Raw genomic sequence first — 19,710 nt, 5'->3', positions numbered from 1 at the left:
TGCTGTTTCCTAAATTGGACTTATAAGACATATTTATATGTCTTATCCAAGTTATAACAATGCAGAAAATCCTGATAAGATTCAAACTTTGGTCGACCTTTCCTGGAAAGCAAAGATAAAGATTCAGAAATGTCTTTGTGATCTAACTGAGGGCACAAAAGTGTTCTTTCTGATCGATACGCTATTTGCTTCTATGTTGATTTAGTATGCACTGTTAGAGCCACAGCCTGCTCTGCAGATATGGGGCATTAGATAGTACTAGATGAAGAATAAAAGAAGATTCGTGGAGGACTTTCAAATGTATTTTTTTTAACCTGTATAAAAAGAGACCCAAGGCCATTAGTGTATAATTATAGTTTATAATGTATTATTAGAAAATGTGTTTTGACAAGCATCTGAGCAATTAAATACTAAAACTCCCATGTAGGGATAACAAGGTTGAAAATCAACATGATAGTAGACTATCCACCTTAATTAAAATATAATTTTATTATAGGTCAATCCAGTTTTACGCTTAATAATTTATTAACAGTTTCTATTATTTAGGTATTTTGCAGCTATTTTCCATTTGAAGTATATTAGGATTTGACAAAAATACATTTGAAGACTTACTTGAATTTTGTGTTTGCCTAAAAACAGCTTTTCTCTATTTTGAGGGCCATTCCTGCGCTGTCCATTACCTGCGGTGCTGAAACTGATGAATTAACCTGGTGTCTCTTTTTCTAATGTGAGCAGCAAACTAATTTGATTACGCTAAATACGATGTTTCCCCAAATAAAAAAGTCATATAAATTAATATCGGCATCAGATAAGTAGACCGGGCCATCTAGTTGGAGCCTCAAGTGCCAGTTCCCTTTACCGGCTCACTCCAGTCAGAACGTGGTGCTGCGTTTTCCCCCACGCTTCGTTGCCCTAAATTCTTCAACCCTTGATAGGTAAATTTCTTACGCTCGCCAAGCTATTAATGGTTAAACTACGTCGTGGGCGTAGCGGCTCCTTGTAATGGCGACGGTGCCGTAGATGTTCCCAGGTTTGTGAAAATGAAGCGAAGAAGAAGTTATTTCTTTTAAGTAAAACGCCGAGGTTCCCCGTAGGAGGACTTTGCGTCTACAACCATCGTCTTTATAAGTGGCAAATATAGCTGTACTTTTGAACTTTTACGCTCCCGAAATGATGAAGCTCAAGTCAAACCAAACCCGGACGTACGACGGGGATGGCTACAAGAAGCGGGCCGCTTGCCTGTGCTTCAGGAGCGAGAGCGAGGAGGAGGTGAGTTCGGTGATGTGAACTGTCTGGAGGGCCAAGCTAATATTAGCATCCGTAGGTTTTATCCAGCCTTTTCTGTTGTGTGTAGATCGAGACGTTTATCAACACGGCTTTGGTTTTATCCCAGCTGGAAAATGATTTATTTTATTCTCGTGTCGACTCCCGACGTTTTGATTATTCACTATTTTTTAGCTGGTACTTACTCGAGTGTTATGTAAGCCTCTTTAGCAGTGCAGATAGCAGCCTCGGTTATGACCAGACTTACTAGCTCCGCGCTAATGCTAACGTTAGCTTGCTAACTACCCGGGTTGCTGCCGTGGGCAGCCGGCTATCGGCCAGCAACCACAGCCCACAGTACAGGCTGTGGTGAGTGCTGACTCTATCACTACCAGCTGTCGGATGGACAGAGAATATTTAGTATTTAAAGCGACAGCTAAGATATGTATCTGCTCGCGTTACAGATGGTTTGGCGAGCTAAGTGTATTGTGTTAATGCAACTGGTATTACTAGCCAAACATTGTACTGCTATGTAGCTAGTAGCTATCCTAGTTTAAGCCAGAAGATGACTCTGGCAGTGATAGCCGGCTTGTATCACTTGTGTATTTTGATTAGTTTGTTTGCGAAATTGACACTATTGATATTTGGAGCACCAGCTTAATGGAAGCGTCGAGCCCTGTGTGCATATTTTACAACATTATTAATGCTATTTGTGTATTTATCGCTCCTATCTCGCCGTATCAGAAAAAGCGAAAACGTGTTGTGGATTACTTGAGCTCAGTCGCGATTTGGGACGCTCACGTACAGTCAAAAGGAGACACAAAGATGTCTTTGTACTTACATTTTTCTAGGGGAGGAGATGACCAAACCAATTCCTCATTTTGGTTAAAGTAAAGGCCAGACTGTGTAGACAGGGGTTGTTGATTACAGGAAACGTATCAGCATTACCAGCACCAAAGTGGAAACTTTTACCTAAGACTGTAGATTATTTGACTGGCAGCCAGGGGTTCCACAGCTCATCTCCACTAAGAACCCAACATCTAAACTAGTTCACTAGCTATGATGACAGTAATAAAAGTACTAGTTATCTTAAACCCAATGGGTTATCATTTCCATTTTTCTTGAGTTGTATTTTTCGATGTCCCAGTTGATATTATGTGAACAGTAACTCAGAGTTGGACTGTCATACCTGACCAGTATTGTATGGGGTGTTTTGCAGGTGCTACTGGTGAGCAGTAGTCGACATCCTGACAAGTGGATAGTTCCTGGAGGGGGAATGGAGCCCGAAGAGGAGCCCAATGTTGCAGCAGCTCGAGAAGTGTGTGAAGAGGTTGGTTGTGTCACTCAATATTGTTATAGCTTATTTAAGCCTGTAGTATGATGGCCTTTTCTCTTTGGTTTTCCAAGTGACAGATGTTGTCTCTATGTATACTGCGTACTGGGAACCTTAACGTGATCCTTTTCAGAAATGTCAGTAGCTGGAAATATAATTCTCAGAAAGTGTGGCAAATTTGTTTTGCCACACTTTCTCCTAAGATGTATTGTATTACAGTTCTGTTAACTTGTCTGTATTTAACACTGAGCCTGATACCTTGTTCTCAAAATCCATTTTGTCAATGCAGTCATCCTGTTTGCATGGACAGTAAGAGAGAGAGCCTAGCAACATGTAAGCTGTATCATAGCATCATGTTACAAAGCAGTCTTTAGGTGTCAAAGGAGGTCACACAGAGATTGAACACTGGCTGCACAGCAGTTTGACTGCAGTACAGTCAAGTCACACAAATGCAAAAAATGACAATAATTGAGTTTTATTGTTTGTAAGTTTCTCGTAGCTATATATATTAGTATACAGTAGTGGTCACATTACAAGGGCAGCTTGGAGGACACAACGTGTTGTTTTTTGTTGTTCTGTATTGGGGTGGATGGGTAGTAATTAGTAAACAGTTCTGAAGCTAATTGGAAATCAATATCCTACTTATACTGCCTACGCCTGTTTGTTAAATCAGGTATTTTTCCACTCTGCATGCTGTTCATCCTTTGGATATTTTGATCAGAATGGACACAGGGCACATAAGACACTGAATCTCACCCGGCGGTTGGCTCCTAGTGGGCCGCTGACCTTATAAAGCCTATCCTCTCTGTGTGATCCGTCACACTGATGGATGCTGATATCATCCCTTATCCTGGCTCCTGCTGATTGGTAGCTTTGGTGGTTGCAGGACACTTAGGCCTGCCAGCAAATTTCCACAGGGTCAAAAGCAATGTCACATCACTTCTCAGGCTCCTTATGTGCTAAAAGGCTACATTCAGAAACTCTGTGGTGACTGAGTGCTGCTTGATACATCACCAACTACACTGGCTTTCTAAGCCTTTTATTGGACGATGGTGTAATAGGACATATCCTAATCCTGGTGAGCCTGTTCTGATCACCGTATAAGTGATAAGGGATTGCTTATGCTTATTGGTTTGGAGTCTCTCCAGGGATGAGAGTGAAGACAAGGCATGCAGTAGCAAGCCAAAATTTACAGAGGGTTTCTTTGTTAGACTGTTCACTATCTCTGTTAATCCTTGTATCTTGGAGATGCACCCCGACCCTGCAACCTGAAGACGCATTGCATAACTGTTAACGAAGTCTCAGCTGTACATCCTCTTCCCAAGTGTTGCCCAGTAGTCTTGTGTTACATGAATGCCAGAGCTGGGAGACTTTTTCCATCTCATAAAAACAAACAGGTTGACTTTTGGCCTATTACTTAATCCCTGGCTCGTCTTTGGAGTTTCTAGTGGTGTGCCTGCTCTTTACCATATGATCAAGCTGAAGGCCTTAGGAGTGCAATTGGTACAGTGTGTGGAGTCAACATTTATTTATAGAGTGAAACTGGAAACTGAGGAAGAAGCTGCAGAGATGTCAGTGAGAGGCCTGGTGCTGTATCAAAACCTGACCTACTGTTAACCTCTGGGAGTTAAAATCTTGGAGATGATTTTTGGTGTTAAAATTTTCTCAACAATATTAAGCTCTCAGAGACCTTAAAGTTTCTCTATGACAGAAAGGTTGTGACATTTATATGGCTCTGATTTTAGGATTGTGAGAAAAGGTATAATAACTTGCAAAGTTTTTATTCATCTGCTTTTTTCCCTGACCTTTTACATGACAAAACTAAAAACGATTTTGAGAGAGAGGCTGTCAAAAAGTGCCAAAAGTTGAGAGAGGGTTATTTTTCAGATGTATAATAAGTCAATTTTAAAAATCAGTTGATCAGTAAATCAGGAACCTTTTCCGCCACTAATCTGGTACTTTCCAAGAAAACTGTGGCTTCAGCCTCTGAAAAATGTTTTTCTGTTTTTGTTGAATATTATGTTTTATGTAGTTTAGTTTTTTTGACTAGTAGTTGGACATCTGAGACTGGGCTCTGACAGATTGTGAATTTGTTTTTCCTCACTATATTATTGTTTTGTTTTTGTTTATTTTGTCAGTTGCTTGATTAATGTTAAACATTTTGTCAGAAGAAATCAATGACAATTATCAATGCGTTTAATAGTAATTTCATTGCTGTAGAAGTAATTTATGTCCAGTCATTATGAGGGGGAAACCTGACATTGACCTACTTTGTGAATTGATCCCTTTTTTAGGGATGTTAGCTTTTTCAGCTAGGAGAGTGTTTTCCAAGTGGTGCACCAATTCTTTTTGTTTTTGTTTGTGAGGATCATAAATTTTTGCAGTTTAGAACTACAAAAAAAAAAAAAACGAGAGCCAAATCCCTGGCAATTTGCATATATGGGAGCCTAATAGGGGAAAATATAGTGCTTTGTTTTGTGGGGAAACAAAGTTTACAGTTAAGGGGAGATGCGTGAAAAATACCTGTCATATGACTTCTGCTGGACCAGCAATGTCAACGACTGTTAGCCCAAGTGTGTTATCTGTTGGGCGAAGTTGGGTAATGATAACATGGTATCTAAAGAGAAACTTGGAAACCAATCCCTTCTAGGAAAAAATAAAACAAACTGGCTTTGAAGTTGAGGCAGCAAAAACCTTGTTTTTGTTTTGCTTTGTTTTTTCTCTACTTTTTTTCTTTTTTTGGCTTGTGTTAAAGCTAAAGGAGGCAAGATATATGCTAGTGGCTCCTGACACTGTTGGACAGCTGTCAAAAGCATGCTTTTCAGTGTAATCAAAAGAAGAACAACATGTCATATGACATACAGTCATATGAAAAGAGTTTTCATCGGACTAAGCAGTCCTGCGATAAACTGAAGTATGCTCAGCAATAAGTACACAGCAGCAAGTAATCATTTTCTGTTTGACTTTGTCAGTTTCACATTATTGTCGAGGAATTTGGTCCCACTCTTCTTTACAAAGTTTTTTCACCTCATTGAGGTTTGCGGGTATTTTCTATGCACAGATCTCTTATGATTCTGTCACGTTGAGGTCCCGACTTCAACTGTTCCATTGCAACACCTTGAGTCCTTTCTTTGTAAATTTGTTGTAGATCTGCTGGTATTCTTTGGATCATTGTCCTGTTGCATGACCCAATTTTGGCCAAGTTTTAGGCGTTGTTAGTGGTATCAGAGGTTTGTGCTGATATCTTGTGTTTGGGTTTTATCCAAATGTGGCGTTTTGTATTATGGTAATAAAAATCTTCACTTTGGTCTCATCTGTTGAAAGGACATTGTTCCACAAGTGGTTTGTTTGTGGTTTGTTCATATGCAACTTTGTTAACCTAAACCCAAGTTGTGTTGCCATGTTCTTTTTACAGAGATTAATCTTTCTCCTGACAACCCTTCCAAACAACCCATACTTGTTCAAACTTCTTCACACTTGCATACCCACTTAATTAGTAGCACCTGGCTTCTGCTTACCCTCTTAATTCCTTTGGAGGCAGTAAGGGTGTACTTCGGTTTTCACAAGACTCACATGACTGTATTTTGTAGGAATGTGCACAATCAGTTGACTGGACAGTTGAACATTGCTGCCCTGGCTTGTCAGCAGTGAAAATTTCTGTCAGTGAGGCTAATACGTCTTTAATGTGCAACACTCAGCCAAATCTTGTAAATGCCATAACTCAAAGGAAGTCAAATTTTCAAATGGATACGATAAGTGTATCTACTAAAAATCTCTCTTGCCTATTAAGTTAGTGTACAAGAACATCCCCAATTGTTTTTGTTTTACAGCCCTAAATAATGTGCCTCGTTGCAGGAAAGTGCATGCAGAACAAGACTTCAGTCTTTGTATATGCTGTATATTGTTTTTATTTTGTGGACGCAAAAACCACAATCCAGGATTTAGATGGAGTGAATGTGTGGGGATAAACACAATCTTATGATGTAATATAATCCAGTGCACAACAAACACCATTTCCAATTACCGTACAAATTAAATCAGCTCTATTTGAAACTATTTCAACTAAACACTGAGGTTCAAATGGGTGTTTATTGTTAGGCTGTTGGAGTGCATTCAATTATACAAGTGTTTTTGCATAGACCTCAATCTCTTCATATTGAACGAAAAGCCTTTAATCGTCTGTTGTGACTTCATCCTGTGACAGTATTTACTGAGCATTTCATCATTTTTCATTCATTTTACAGGCTGGTGTGAAGGGGACTTTAGGTCGCTTGGTGGGAATATTTGAGGTGAGCTGCTGTGTGTTGACTTTTTTGGGGGGGTGTCTTCAAGTGTCACCTTACTGTTTGGTTAATTATGCAAATGTTTTCTTCCACAGAACCAGGAGAGAAAACACAGGACCTATGTGTATGTTCTTATTGTAACGGAGGTGCTGGAGGACTGGGAGGACTCAGTCAACATTGGTAAAGCACTGTTTGTTTACTTGTCAGAATGGGGATCATACGGACAAAGTTCTCAGGCAGTCACATGCTTGACTGTAGCTTTTTTTTTTTTTTTTGCCTGGCCTTAGTGATATTACAGTTTTTAGTGTGTGTTTACTGGGGAAGATTATAAAACCAGCTTTGTTCCTGCCCTTGTGATTTTCACTTTAGCTGTGTGTACAGTACTAATAATCAGTCAAAACCCATTTTTCATAATGACTTTTTTTTTTCCCCTTGGGTGTTTTTTTTTCTTGCATGTTAACCTTCTCCACAATGCTTTCTTTTTCTGCAAAACAGGGAGAAAAAGGGAATGGTTTAAAATAGACGATGCCATACAAGTGTTGCAGTGTCACAAGCCTGTGCAGGCCACCTACTTTGAGGCTCTCCAGGAGAGTTGTCTGACCAGTAATGGAACTCCACTGGTGACCACGATAGGTGGGGACCTCTCCCCTACCTACAGCATCAATCAGAGCTCTGTTTCTGGGATCAGATAACTAAAACCACAACTCTGAATACCCCAGGAGCTTTCGCCACCACCTGCGCTCTTACTTGTGTTATTTCTCTTCTCTTCTCTTCTCTTCTCTTCTCTTCTCTTCTCTTCTCTTCTCTTCTCTTCTTCTCTTTCTTTTGTCTCAGTAACATGGTTTGCCTTGCCAACTCCTTTGTGCCAGAAATCTGGTGCAGACTCAACAAGTGTTGGATGAATAGTCCAAAACACTTTGTAAATGTAAATGTAATTTTTGACCCCTCTTCTTTTTTGTTTTTGTTTTTACTGACAACTGCATGAAGTGTCCCCTCATTCCCTTTTCCTTAACACACCCTTAGCGTGGTGTTTATTGAATGCAAGAACTACTTTTTACTGTTGTAATGTAAAAGTGTATACTTAGTGCTTAAGCTGAAGGCTTTTGGTGGTCTTTTTAATGTCTCCATCTTTTTTTTTTTTTTGTTTTGTTTATTTTTCTGTGAATGAATGTGCTCATAATAAGTGTACTCCCTCCCCTGTTTTAAGGATAGGAAAAATTGTATCTGAACGAAAAGAATTGTGGGAAGTGACTTGTCTTGCATGAGCGCTATTGTTGTTGCGTTTCACTCACTCGAGTGACCTGATGCTGACTGTGTGACAGACAGGGTAAGGTCTTTTGGCTTTTCTTCACTCTTCTCCTGTTGTAGTTGTTCTTGTTATGTTTTTTTGTGGTTTTGTTTTGTTGTGTTTTTTTTAACCTGAAGGATACGGCCCCTTAATTTCAATATTCTTTCCATTTCTGTTTTCAGCTGTGTTTCTTTCCTATTTGGGAAGCTAGCCAAGCACTACAGGTTTCAATTTCAGAGCATGCATATATGTATATATGTATATGCGCTGCACAGTGACTGAAAGAATGTCAGCAGACAATGTAAAAACCATCTTTGTCCTCACTCTTCTCTTTTTGATCCCTTTTTGTTTTCTTTGTTAAAACGCTTTCATGTGACTGACTACAGAGTCTTCCTCCAAACACTGAGAGGGTGGAAATAGTAGATTTCAGAATCATGGACTTGTGTAATTTCAAAGTGCAGCACATATCACTTAAGTTATTAAAACAATTTCCATATTTTACTCCTCACATTCAGATTGGTTAAAAGCAATTGTTTACATTGTGTTTGTAACATAGTACAGATGAATTTAGCGGGCACTTTTCATTATGGTCATGACTCTCTTTTTTTTTTTTTTTTTTTTTAAACCTTCCCTCCTTAGTATTTATTCTGCATCCCCCAAAATACTCAAAACACCTGCTTGACATTAAACTGATGTCAAACTGATTTTGGCAAGATGCAGAACAAACAAGCCTTGTACAGTTTGAGACCTTGTTTTTAACATGTAAAATGCTTTTTGGATACTATTTCTTTTTTTTTTTCTTTTTTTTTTTGTTTGTTTTTGGGGTTTTTTTTGTTTTTTTTCCTCCTCTCTAACGTTTGGCAAAAGTCTCTTTAGCTCAGCTGCATCACTTGGCTGCGATGTGGCGTGAAGCAGCTGGCTCAATACTGTGAAACTGGAGGCGCTGTAGATAGCATGTAAGAGGTTTTTATTGTAAATTGTTTATTTCTGTATAGATCAAAGATGAGAATACAAATGACAAAACACCTCTTACACATCTGTGAGTGCTACATGTCATTTCAATTGAGGCTGGAAAACCTGATTGAACTCACTGCGTTGGCTTTAAAGCTGTGAGGAATTTTCTCTTGAGATAGCATTCAGTACATCAGAGGCTAAAGAACAAGGAATGTGGCTGTGGGTGAGATTAAAGAGCCTATTTATAATAGAAAATTGTAACAACCTTAATGTTTTTGTTTTAGACCAAAATTAATTGGTAATGGCAAGGATTTTTTTTCTTTTTTTCTTTTTGTTTATCATCTTTAGTCAAACTATGAAATGAAGTATAACTGCATTCTGAGTTGGAAAGCCTGGAGTCTTTTCCTCCTCTGTACCACTAGGTTTAATCAGTGAATTTTCCCCCTAGAGGGTTTCTTTCATTGATCTCCCCACTTTGGTGTTCTGCCTTTTTTTCCCCACATTGATAAATTTGGAAAGATTTGCATAAGCACATCTGATACATTTCACCTTCCAAGTTTATAGGACACAAAATTTGCACATCCAACAAACATTTGCATTTGTTTGGAGTTGTCTTTTTCTAACTGGTGAATTTCATTCGGTTCTGTTTTTCCTTTTATTCATCTTTTGTTTGCTCTCCCTTATCTCTTTCTGGCTAGTTTATAACCCCGCCACTACTTTCACCAGATGGCTGTTTACTCTGTTTTTGCTAAGCAGTTGCAGCTGAAAACTATGCTACAACTGTATAAATGCAGGCAATGTGGGACTGCAGGCTGGAAAACCACAAGGAGGAGCTAAAAGATGCTGAATAATAGTGTAAAGTTGAGTTTAAGTACATAGGCAAAAGGTCTTTGATTCTTGCATAAGAGAAACACAGTTTACATTAAAAAAAAAATCATGTTAACAAAAAACTGATTATAGCCACATTAAAAGAGTATTTGATGCCCATAGATTTAAAAAGATTTCATTAGGGTTTGTTGGAAGACTTGGCAGTACTTATGTATTTAACAATGAATATGCACAGAAAACTCCAGTCTTATGATTCACAATCTGATGAGAAACCCTTTGATAGGAAATGAGAACTGAAAGCAAGTGGAGCAAAGTTTATCTAGACAAAGAGCAGAGTGGCTTTTAGTGGTGGACTGAGTCTTTTCTTCCATGTTTATGATTATGGTGGAAATCACCACATGCTAGCACAGCTGCTAACACTGCCCTGCAATAATCCAGGAATTCAGATCTCTTCTGAATGACAGTTAAGGTGAAAAGGGTCTAAAGTCTCCTCCAGCCTGAGACTTTGGACTGTTTTTACTGCTGTTTTAGAAAGGTGTGGTGGTCAAAGTCTTGCTTTATGATGCTCTACCTGGCACTTGAAATGAGATTTTGTGTTGATTAGACTTTTTAGTCATCATCTAAAGGTACAATTAAATAGAAACGGGATGAAACTACATATGGCAGAAAACAAAAGCCTAATAAACTATGGCTCTCTAGTTTGATGCAGGGTGACAGGTACTGTCAAAATGAATGTGAGGAGGATTTAAACAGTAAAGTAAACAGCCAGTCATTTTTAATTATTAATAACCACTTATTCCTTATCCTGTGTTTTGTTTTGTCTTCTCTTGTTACTGACAACCTGATGTCTTGTATATAGGTAACACAGCAATCTGATAGCCAGAGAATGCACTTTGGCTTTGGTCCTAAAGGATTATTGTAATTCTTTTTTTTTCTTTTAACCCTTCTTACTAAAATTCAAACAGTTTCTGTCACAAATTGACTGATTTAGGTTGGAGTGCTAGCGGGAAATTTGGAAGTAAAGGTTTTCACTTGAATTCCACATTAGACTGATGGTATCATTAGATGGTACAAACACATTCACCCTTTCTTGGACTTCTTGGCTATAAAATTGCCTCTTTAAAATAATGACGCTTCCTAACTTGAAACCACTGGAGCTTCAGATAAAGTCACTTCATTTAATTTACCAAAGTGGACGGTTTATTAATGTGTTGCCATGTCAGTTAGTTGGGCCCCATCTTGTGGCCAAAGCAAAAGAATAAAACAAAGCACATCACTTAGCAGCTGAGGATTTGTAACATTCAGTTTTCCTTTAGCACAATGATGACCGTTTCACCTGCTAAACGACTGGAAAAATATGTTAATTAAAAAAAAAAAAAGACAGCTGCCATCTCTGAAAAACAACCAAACTCTGAATTTGATAACTTCACTTTTGAACCGTTGACCTCAGCCTTGAAGTTGCATATCTGTATTTGTGTTCAAGGTCTATGTGTCACTGGAATTTTTATTATTTTTCCTCTTTTGTCATTTGGGACTGTGGAATAAGACCAGTGTGAGAAGACTGAAGATTGTAATATAAATGTGCCAACAAATAAACACCAGTATTTCACATTCAGGCTGGTGTGTGTGTGTTCAATACGTCTCCAAGTGTGCTCTTTCTAGAGCAGGGCTGCCCAATCCCAGTCCTCAAGAGCTACTATCCTGCAGCTTTTAGATGCATCCCTACTCCAACACAGCTGAATCAAATGGTTTGATTACCTCTTCAGCATGCCATCATGTTTGGCAAAGGCCTGATAACAAGCCATTCATTTGATTCAGGTGTGTGGGAACAAGGATGCATCTAAAAGCTGCAGGACGGTAGCTCTCGAGGACCGGGATTGGGCACCCCTGTTCTAGAGTATGTAGGTATTTACAACAACTGAAATATTGTAACTCTGTAGCCAACTCACCCATCAGTTTGTTTTAACTCTTGAGGTTCATGTGCAAAAGCAGTCAACATCTCAAGACTATCAAGACACTTTCTTTCATTAGATAAATCTGCTTATGAGCAGATTTGTCAAGTCAAATTTGTGTTGAAACATCAGAGAAATGCCAGAAAATTAAAAGATAAGCTGGTTAACATTTTTTGAGTCTTCAGTAGCAGCTACAACCTAATTGGGTTTCTCATGGTCAAGTATAGTTCCTGATGTATTCAGTAGTATTGACATCCTTTCCAAGGTTGGTAGTACTTTTTGTCAACATAGGAAAATCAATCCATCCATTTTCTTCCACTTATCCAATTTAGGGTCTCACTACACCCTGGATAGGGTACCAGTCCATCACGCACAAGAGCCCAGATCCATCTTTGCTTTCAGGAAAACTTTCAGAGTCAATGTTAAAAACTTTAAAAAGAAATTTTCCTCTGTGTAAAAAGGTTATGTTGGGTTAATTATAACTTTGGCAAAAAGGCCCAATTTAGTATGCAGGTGAGTCATTGAGTCCTAGATCATTTCAACTTGACGCTACCATAACCACCTAATGTTTTCTGTGTGGACTAACAGTGAGGGAGATAACTGTAAAAATGACCCTCCACACAATTTACCCACCAGACTAACTTCCTGCCAAAAACAAAGGCATTTGTTTTTCATTTGACACCATCTCAGTCTCACTGTGGCACCTCTCTTGACACACTCATTAATTATCAAAGTATTTTAAGACTCAATTAATCCTGAGCTGGTCCACCATCACATTGCTCAAATTTATAACCAACATATGTGGACTTTCGCCTGCTCATCTTACAAAATACTTTAAGAAGAAAAGCACAAACAGACCGAGTTGTATTTGGATTTTCTTTATTGTACACAAAGAGAGAGTGAAATTTACTGAGGCTGCTGTCCTCTGCCGCGTCCAAAGCCACCTCTCTGCAACAGAAAAATGTTGTCAGTCGACCAACATGCTCAATACAAGAATCTACAAGTTTTCCAGCTGCACTGTATAAACCACATTTAGCTTTCTGACATTCCTTTTTAAAACCCATGTAAAACCGCACCCACAAATTTAGGGAGGAGAGCCTTTGTTGTTCTGCTGTAGAAAACAATTCTTATAACAGAAAAACATTCAAGATCAAGACAAGGTTTTTGTTGCCAGCCCATTTCTCAAAATACCCGCATGAAACAAAGGAAATGTACTTACGAACTGGAACTCTGTGGCAGCTCCAGCACCGGCCTCTGCCTTCTTGTCAGCACCAGCTAAAGGAGAAGTTATGAGTTAAGAGGTCAGCCAGTAACTTTCAGAAATGTCAAACTTGTTAAAACTTCACCATAACATGTCAAATATATACCAAAATTAGACAAGGGGGGTGGGGCAGTAATAATAATTGTTACTGTTGTTTTTCTTTGATAAACAAGTTTAAAGTTCACACCAGCAAATTGCCTTCTGAACATCAGAATGATGTGATGGGAGCTTCATATGCCTCATTTTTAAAATTTTTTAAAAATTTTAAAATCCTCCACATACATCGATTTTTGTCTTTGTCATACAAGCTCAATCCTTTCAATAATATATATTTGATAACATGTTTCATCTGAATCATTGTGATCATTTTGTTGTAGAACAGTTTTCTAAAGGAAACATGATTTAGATTCTCACCTAAGAACATATTTAACATGTCATTTGCTTTTGTTTTGGCACAAGCACTACTGGTTTGGAAACAGGCTGTGATTTGGCTTAAAACAAACCATTTTACAACATTACATTTACCATTAACGTTTAACATTTTCCAGGGCATTGGTTTCTACCGCCATCTAAAGGTGACGTAGCCAGTGTAAAGTTTTTACATGCAGTGATTCAGACAGCCACTAGAGGTCCTCCAACTTTAAAATTTTATACAAATCTACTCAAAGTTTATCGAGGTGCTCGGATGTCTGCAGATGCCTGTACTTTTTGGAGGCAGGTCATTTCAGAGCTTTGTGCGGTTACAACTATTGGTGTTAATATCTGCGTGACCAGCCTATAAGAATGAGGACTGAGGTGCTCATTCAGACAAGAGTAGACAAACTATAGGAACATGTGATGGGTCACATCACTGCATTTTCACATTTCACTCTGAAAAATCAAGACATTTTACTAATGAATAACACCACCGTATGATCCAAAATTACCATTTTAGTTTGCATCATTCATGTAAACATCACAAGACCACATGAGCAACTCATAATGTGACTAGTGTAGTTGGTGTTATACGTACGGGGCGCGGCAGATCGCCTGTAAGCATCTCTGTCAGCCTCCCCACGGTTAAGGCGGGCGGGCCTCTCTCCTTCCACTCCTGCAGGTAAAAAGATGACAAAACATTAAGCTCCAGTTTTCCTGGCTTTCCAAAAGAGGAAATTCAATAGGCTTTAAAATTCTTTAATTTTAATGCTAACAATTCTCACTAAATATAAGTCTTTGGACTCTGGGGTCCCTCTTTTGAGTTTATTAATGAACTACTTAAATTTGTATGCTTTACAACACCCTCTAACAGCAAGAGGAGACCATAACATTTTATGTGGCACTTAATTGCTGAAACCTCTTTAGCATATTTTCATAAGATCCAATTGAAGATGCCAATTGAAAGTGCAACTTCAGCTTCAACGAAAGGCAAGGAAATTATGAAATGAGATTGTTACGATCTAGTTCAGAAGTCAATCAAAAAACTTTCATTGATAAAGAGAAAAAAATAAACCTTATTTAGAACAGATCACACTCAGGATCCAGAACATCTAAAACAATCTGCTGAAGTTTAGATGAGCAACTTTGATTTCTGGAAAACTGTGTTTGAGCACCAGATTTTTGAGTTCACAATCAGCTTCAATATCATTTATAACCTCAGGAAGCATTAACATATTAAATACTATTACTAGTATTTCTGGCTTCAGGAAATGAAAAATCAAAACTTATTAGAAACAAGCATGTATGATAGATGTTTTACCCTTGGGCCTGGGCCTTGCGGTCTCAGGGCGGGTCTGGCGGCGCAGGGTGGCGGGCACGATCTCAGGGGGAAGGTGGAGGAAGTCTCTCAGGTACTGGATGCCCTCATTGGTGAGGTACCAGTAGAAATGGCGCCAGGCAAATTGCTCCTTGACGTACCCACAGGACTTCAGAGACTGCACGGAAAAGCACAATTACCACATTATACTGACTACCACAATAAATGAGTACAAAATCTAGGTTGGTATGGCAGCACTATGCAGAAAGTATCTTTAGGCTTCTTGCTCAGGTAAGTGCACAGAAAGCAAGTAAGTGCACAACAGTGCTAACCACCACATACCATACTGCCCTACAATCATTCCAAAAGATAAAATGAACTCCGATGCAATAAATTCTGAGCCGACACCAACACCCATGTGAAAAATGTTTGAAAGAGCAAATAATCAGCCACACAACTTTACGAAACCTGAAAGGGCACAAAAGATACATATCAGTAATATCCTACTGTAAATGCCATTTGCCATGAGTGTGACGGCAGTAAAAATCAGCTAAAAGTTACATCCTCTGTGAAAGTCAGAGAAAAATAAATAAAAAATAAACAGATACATGCTGATTTTTTCCCCACATACAACAGTGGACCAAATCAAACAGTCTATTAAAAAGTGGTGGGGCACACACAAAGGGGACAGGTCCTGACATTATGGCAGGCATTGCATAAAACACTGGGATGTGAGCGCCATGCACAAGGTGGCGATGGCATCAGCCACTTGTATACATTACACAGTAAACTCAAAATAAAATCAAGGACTCATAGGTGTACCAGATGACCACATGCCACAGAACTAAATGCAGCAGCCTAGGTTCGCCTTCAAGCCAAGTCCTTTTTTCTGCATGCATTCCCTTACTTCCTCTCTTCTTAACGGCTCTATATTATAAATATAAAAAGAAAAGTCTAAATCTGCACTCACTCCCGCTCTTCTGGGAGGATAGGAAGAGAGTCCCAAATTAGAGTATCCTGAATTTGCCTCGGGTTTAGCCACCCTAATCTGGACCACGCCTAAACAAAAATCTTCCCTAAGAGGTGTAATAACAACATGCCCAAACCATCTAAATTGGCTCCTTTTAATGCAGAGGAGCTTCACTTCAGAATTAACTGCTGAAAAGAAATATAATTCGCATCCCTTAACTTTCTCTAACCCAAACATGTAAGGGGGACATTGTCCAGACAGCATGGTACTGTTAAACTACTAAACAACTTTTACAGGTACACAACCAGGACTTGATATCTGGACTGACAAATGACATCTTCCCACTTAAAAACACAAACCCAGAACTCCTAAGTGATGCTCAAAACACATTCATGATCACTTTGTCACATTCCCCCCACTTTCTTCTCCCCACGAGCCCATTTACAGTCACTACATCTCAGTTAATTCTAGTCTTGGTGAGAACTTTACAAGCTGGACCTTCGTTCTTTCTCACCTGCATCGCTTTCATCACGTGAAGGTTGGGTACATTCTTGTCAGCAAGCTCAGGATGCTTGGCCAGGTGGACGTCTTTCTTGGCCACCATGACTCCCTCCTTGAAGAGGAGCTCGTAGATAGCAATGCGGTTCTTCTTGGGCATCAGCATCTGCATTAAGAGACAACGTGCATCAGATCCCTGGAACTCAACCCATACTTACTGCAGCCTCAATAATAGCATGCTAACTGGCTAGCGTGCTAAGACACATCTAGTAATGAAAATCAAATCGCTGAAGAGACAATCAGCGGACGCTTTAATAATTCAACACATCAGGAATGTTTGGACACATTCACATCAACAGCCACTCTGTTTTATAGAAATTAAAAGCTAATATCTGAAGACCGCGTCACAGGAGAAAAATGGCAACCGTTCGTGAACGCCGAAGCCGGGGTTACTTCTCTACTTCTAAGCCGAATATCAACGACTGAGAGGCGTTTAAGGCTAAAATACGCATATGTCTCCATTTATAATTTTAATAACAATGAAAAAACGATTATTTTTATTTCACAAAATCTGAGATGGTGAAGATATATTTGGATTATTGCGCCGGGTCTCACTTTACCTTTCCACTTGTTAAGGGACCGGAGCCGGAAGGAAAGTTTCTCTTCGATCAGGAAGGTTTATGCTGTGGCGCGGGCCGGCTGGAAAGGCTCGCCCTCTGCTGGTGTGGAGGGGAAACGTATCCTGTGTTCAATATGTAGCTGCAAAGTTTGGGGTCATCCTTTAAAACCAGCTGCACGAGCTGATCAGCGACTTCTTCTTAGTTTAAAAAAAGACGTGAAGGACATTTCAAAACTCAACAAAATCATCCACTAGTGCTCTGTGCTTCTTCTCCTTCTGTATGACTTTGTTTATTTGTAATATTAATATTACAAATAATGAATAAAAAAATAAATAAATACAGTGATTTTTTTTAAACAGCAGTGATTCAAAGGCTTCAGAAACATGGACCCTGGATAGCAAGATGCAGCCCTCCAAGAAAAGAAAGTTACTCCTGCAGAAAATCTTCATATCTACCTGGAATATTTTTAAATATGCATAAGAGCAGACAGACCTTTTTTTACTGAAGGGATGTGGCATTTAAAAATCAAAACAAAACAATAACCCCAAGAAATGTGTTGTATGCAGTCCATTTATTTGCATGGAAGCTTCTTTCAGAATAAAGAAGTAAAAATCTCGGGGTATTTTCCCAACCTGACTCGAAATACATTTGGTCTGTTTCATACATACATACTTTTCCTTTAAGAGTAAACAGTATTATGGGCTATTTCTACTCTATTTTTACTTTATTTTTACACAGACTACACACAGTCACAGTGTGTTAACACACAGGCAATGAAGTATATTCAGTATAATATATAGCAAATAATTAGATTTTTTTTCAGTTGAGTTACATCAAAAAGCTTGGTATAAATGAATGATAATTTTGTGGCAGTCATGTCTGCAAGAGTGAGTAATCAAAGAAGAAATAAAAATAAGATTATTTAGATAACAGCAATTTGCCACTGTCCAAAAATACTTGTTCTTAGTACAGTGAAAAATAGAAAACATGTGCTTTCAGCTTCTCTAATACAAGGATTTCATCTTATACATATTTGACACAGTTTCCTGGAAACGTTGTAATAATAATAACAACAACAATAATAATAATAATGATAATGATAATAATAATGATGATAATAATAATAATAGGAAGAAGAAAATTGGGCATTTATTTTGAAAGACCTTCCCCTCCGTTATGGTTGGTTTGATTTGAGCCGTCTCACCCTCCCCCATCTGGCGGCTCCTCTCAGCGGCGCGTTTACCGGCGACAGAAAGGAGGCAGTCTCGGGTGATGAACGGAATTATTACATTTTGAGAGCTCAAAGGAAGCTGGATTATCAATTCGTATAAATTCGTAAGTTATTCTTGATTTCTTTCATAACCGTGTGTCTGCTATCAACAGCTAGCCACCGGCGGTTGATTTTTATGATGAAGTAGCTTAATTCAGAGCAAATATTACTGCTGTCGGCGATAACGAGGCAGCAAGCGACCGCGACGATTGCCAACGAGATTCAATTAAAGTCCACAGATTTAAAAGTTATTTTTTTTATAAAAGAAATACAAGTCTGCCTACGATTTGTTATTATTTGCCTCCCTTATCTGTGCCTAAAACCCGCAGTTTGTATCTAACACCGCTGCTCTGTTCTGCTGCTTCATGACACTTATTCATATAAAAATGAGCAAAGATCAGCAAATCTACAATCTGAGTCCTTAGTAGGAGTTTCTGTGAAGAAAGTGCATGAAGCATTGGAGAGCCGGCTGGCAGCAGCCTGTGCGGGCTACTGCAGAGGGCAGGGAGGGACGTCTGAAGTAAAAAGCTTGTCCCTGGGCAAAAGCCCGTGCTTCCTCCAGACCAGCACATTTCTTTGATTTATCGCTGGAGATCAGCTGGTGGTAAATCAGGCCAGACAGGGCTGCTGACCTCCCCCTGAGCAGAGTCTCTCATCTCTAAGTGTTAGTGAGCTCTGTCCACGGTTCTGAACTCAGATCTTTGGTAGGCTCTGCTGTACAGACAGACCGTGAGAGATCAGACCACTGGAGACTGTGCATCTAGAATGCAAAAGGGAAAAAGTTGTGTAAGAACCATAGATTAAAATGTGCATCATACATCAATTTAATGTGCAATTTAAAAAAGAAACACTCAAAGAACAATTTTGCCTTTTTTCACTTCCTGTGGTTCTGAAGGCAGCTATTAGAAACCTTCTCAGTTTGATCTTGCAAACTCCAAAGTCTGTCATTTTACCAGGAGGACTAACAGTTACATAAACATGTTCATACTGTAAGGATAAAAGTGCTGTATAAACGTGTGCGTGATTGGCTGAATGAGACTTACCAAAAGTAGAGAAGTGCCCGAATTGAGTAGAAAGGCACTGTGGAAGTACCACTCCATTTACTATGTGCTTTAATATCTGGCTGAACAGTTGTGTATTAAACTGACAACTGGGGTTGCCTGCAGCTCTTCTAATCCATTACCTGAAAGAGGTCGAGGGTGTACTGCTAATTTGATTTTGAACTTCCTGAAGTAATTATTTCCCAAAATACTCTTTTAAAGTCACTTTTATTTTATTTTTTACACAAAAACCCCACTTCTTCTACATTACAGAAAGCTTACTGTGTACATGTGGGTAGATGTCCTTTGCTATATGTTAACCTGGTGAGTTAATTAACCAATAATTAGGTGACAACAGTGTCAATTATTTATTAATTATTCACATTATTTGTCCATTTGAGGATCTGATGTTTTATCT

At 38.9% G+C, this 19,710-nt stretch overlaps 3 protein-coding genes across 4 annotated transcripts in view; 2 read left to right on the top strand and 1 right to left on the bottom strand.

Moving 5' to 3' along the window:
* Positions 1–867: 867 nt before the first annotated feature.
* On the top strand, positions 868–8,967 carry nudt3b (nudix (nucleoside diphosphate linked moiety X)-type motif 3b). 2 transcript variants are annotated; one of them, XM_005729748.1, is made up of 5 exons: positions 868–1,269; positions 2,483–2,593; positions 6,841–6,885; positions 6,975–7,059; positions 7,375–8,967. In XM_005729748.1, exons 1-5 carry the CDS (start codon positions 1,171–1,173, stop codon positions 7,569–7,571), a joined length of 537 nt encoding a protein of 178 aa, XP_005729805.1. In that variant the 5' UTR covers positions 868–1,170; the 3' UTR covers positions 7,572–8,967. The 2 variants fall into 2 exon arrangements, with proteins under 2 accessions (XP_005729805.1, XP_005729806.1); XM_005729749.1 differs by lacking the exon at positions 868–1,269 and adding an exon at positions 1,840–1,941.
* A 3,796-nt stretch (positions 8,968–12,763) lies between these two features.
* rps10 (ribosomal protein S10) lies at positions 12,764–17,064 on the bottom strand. Its single transcript, XM_005729747.1, has 6 exons — positions 16,983–17,064; positions 16,379–16,528; positions 14,898–15,072; positions 14,175–14,252; positions 13,121–13,176; positions 12,764–12,849 (listed from the first exon to the last, which is right to left on the bottom strand). Exons 2-6 carry the CDS (start codon positions 16,526–16,528, stop codon positions 12,808–12,810), a joined length of 501 nt encoding a protein of 166 aa, XP_005729804.1. The 5' UTR covers positions 16,983–17,064; the 3' UTR covers positions 12,764–12,807.
* Positions 17,065–18,151: 1,087 nt separating this feature from the next.
* Positions 18,152–19,710, top strand: part of pacsin1b (protein kinase C and casein kinase substrate in neurons 1b) — a 29,437-nt gene continuing 27,878 nt past the window's right edge. The window contains exon 1 of the mRNA XM_005729745.2: positions 18,152–18,317. The gene's annotated coding sequence lies outside the window, so the exon portion shown is untranslated. The remainder of the gene's footprint in view (positions 18,318–19,710) is intronic.

The sequence above is a fragment of the Pundamilia nyererei genome, unplaced genomic scaffold (assembly GCF_000239375.1).
Source record: "Pundamilia nyererei isolate P.nyererei 1_Seehausen unplaced genomic scaffold, PunNye1.0 scaffold00034, whole genome shotgun sequence".
In the NCBI taxonomy this organism is placed as follows: Eukaryota; Metazoa; Chordata; class Actinopteri; order Cichliformes; family Cichlidae; genus Pundamilia; species Pundamilia nyererei.
Note: the sequence above shows the minus strand (reverse complement) of the source record. Positions and strands in the feature narration are given on the sequence as shown.

What these genes read in the sequence shown, in the direction of transcription:
- nudt3b (XM_005729748.1), top strand. Translation starts at nt 1,171, where the DNA reads ATGATGAAGCTCAAGTCAAACCAAACCCGGACGTACGACGGGGATGGC. An exon ending in CTCGAGAAGTGTGTGAAGAG is followed by an intron (nt 2,594 to 6,840) that starts GTTGGTTGTGTC and finishes TTCATTTTACAG; the next exon opens with GCTGGTGTGAAGGGGACTTT. An exon ending in GCTTGGTGGGAATATTTGAG is followed by an intron (nt 6,886 to 6,974) that starts GTGAGCTGCTGT and finishes TTTCTTCCACAG; the next exon opens with AACCAGGAGAGAAAACACAG.
- rps10 (XM_005729747.1), bottom strand. Translation starts at nt 16,528, where the DNA reads ATGCTGATGCCCAAGAAGAACCGCATTGCTATCTACGAGCTCCTCTTC. An exon ending in CAGGCGATCTGCCGCGCCCC is followed by an intron (nt 13,177 to 14,174) that starts GTACGTATAACA and finishes CTTCTCCTTTAG; the next exon opens with CTGGTGCTGACAAGAAGGCA. An exon ending in CTGCCACAGAGTTCCAGTTC is followed by an intron (nt 12,850 to 13,120) that starts GTAAGTACATTT and finishes TTTCTGTTGCAG; the next exon opens with AGAGGTGGCTTTGGACGCGG.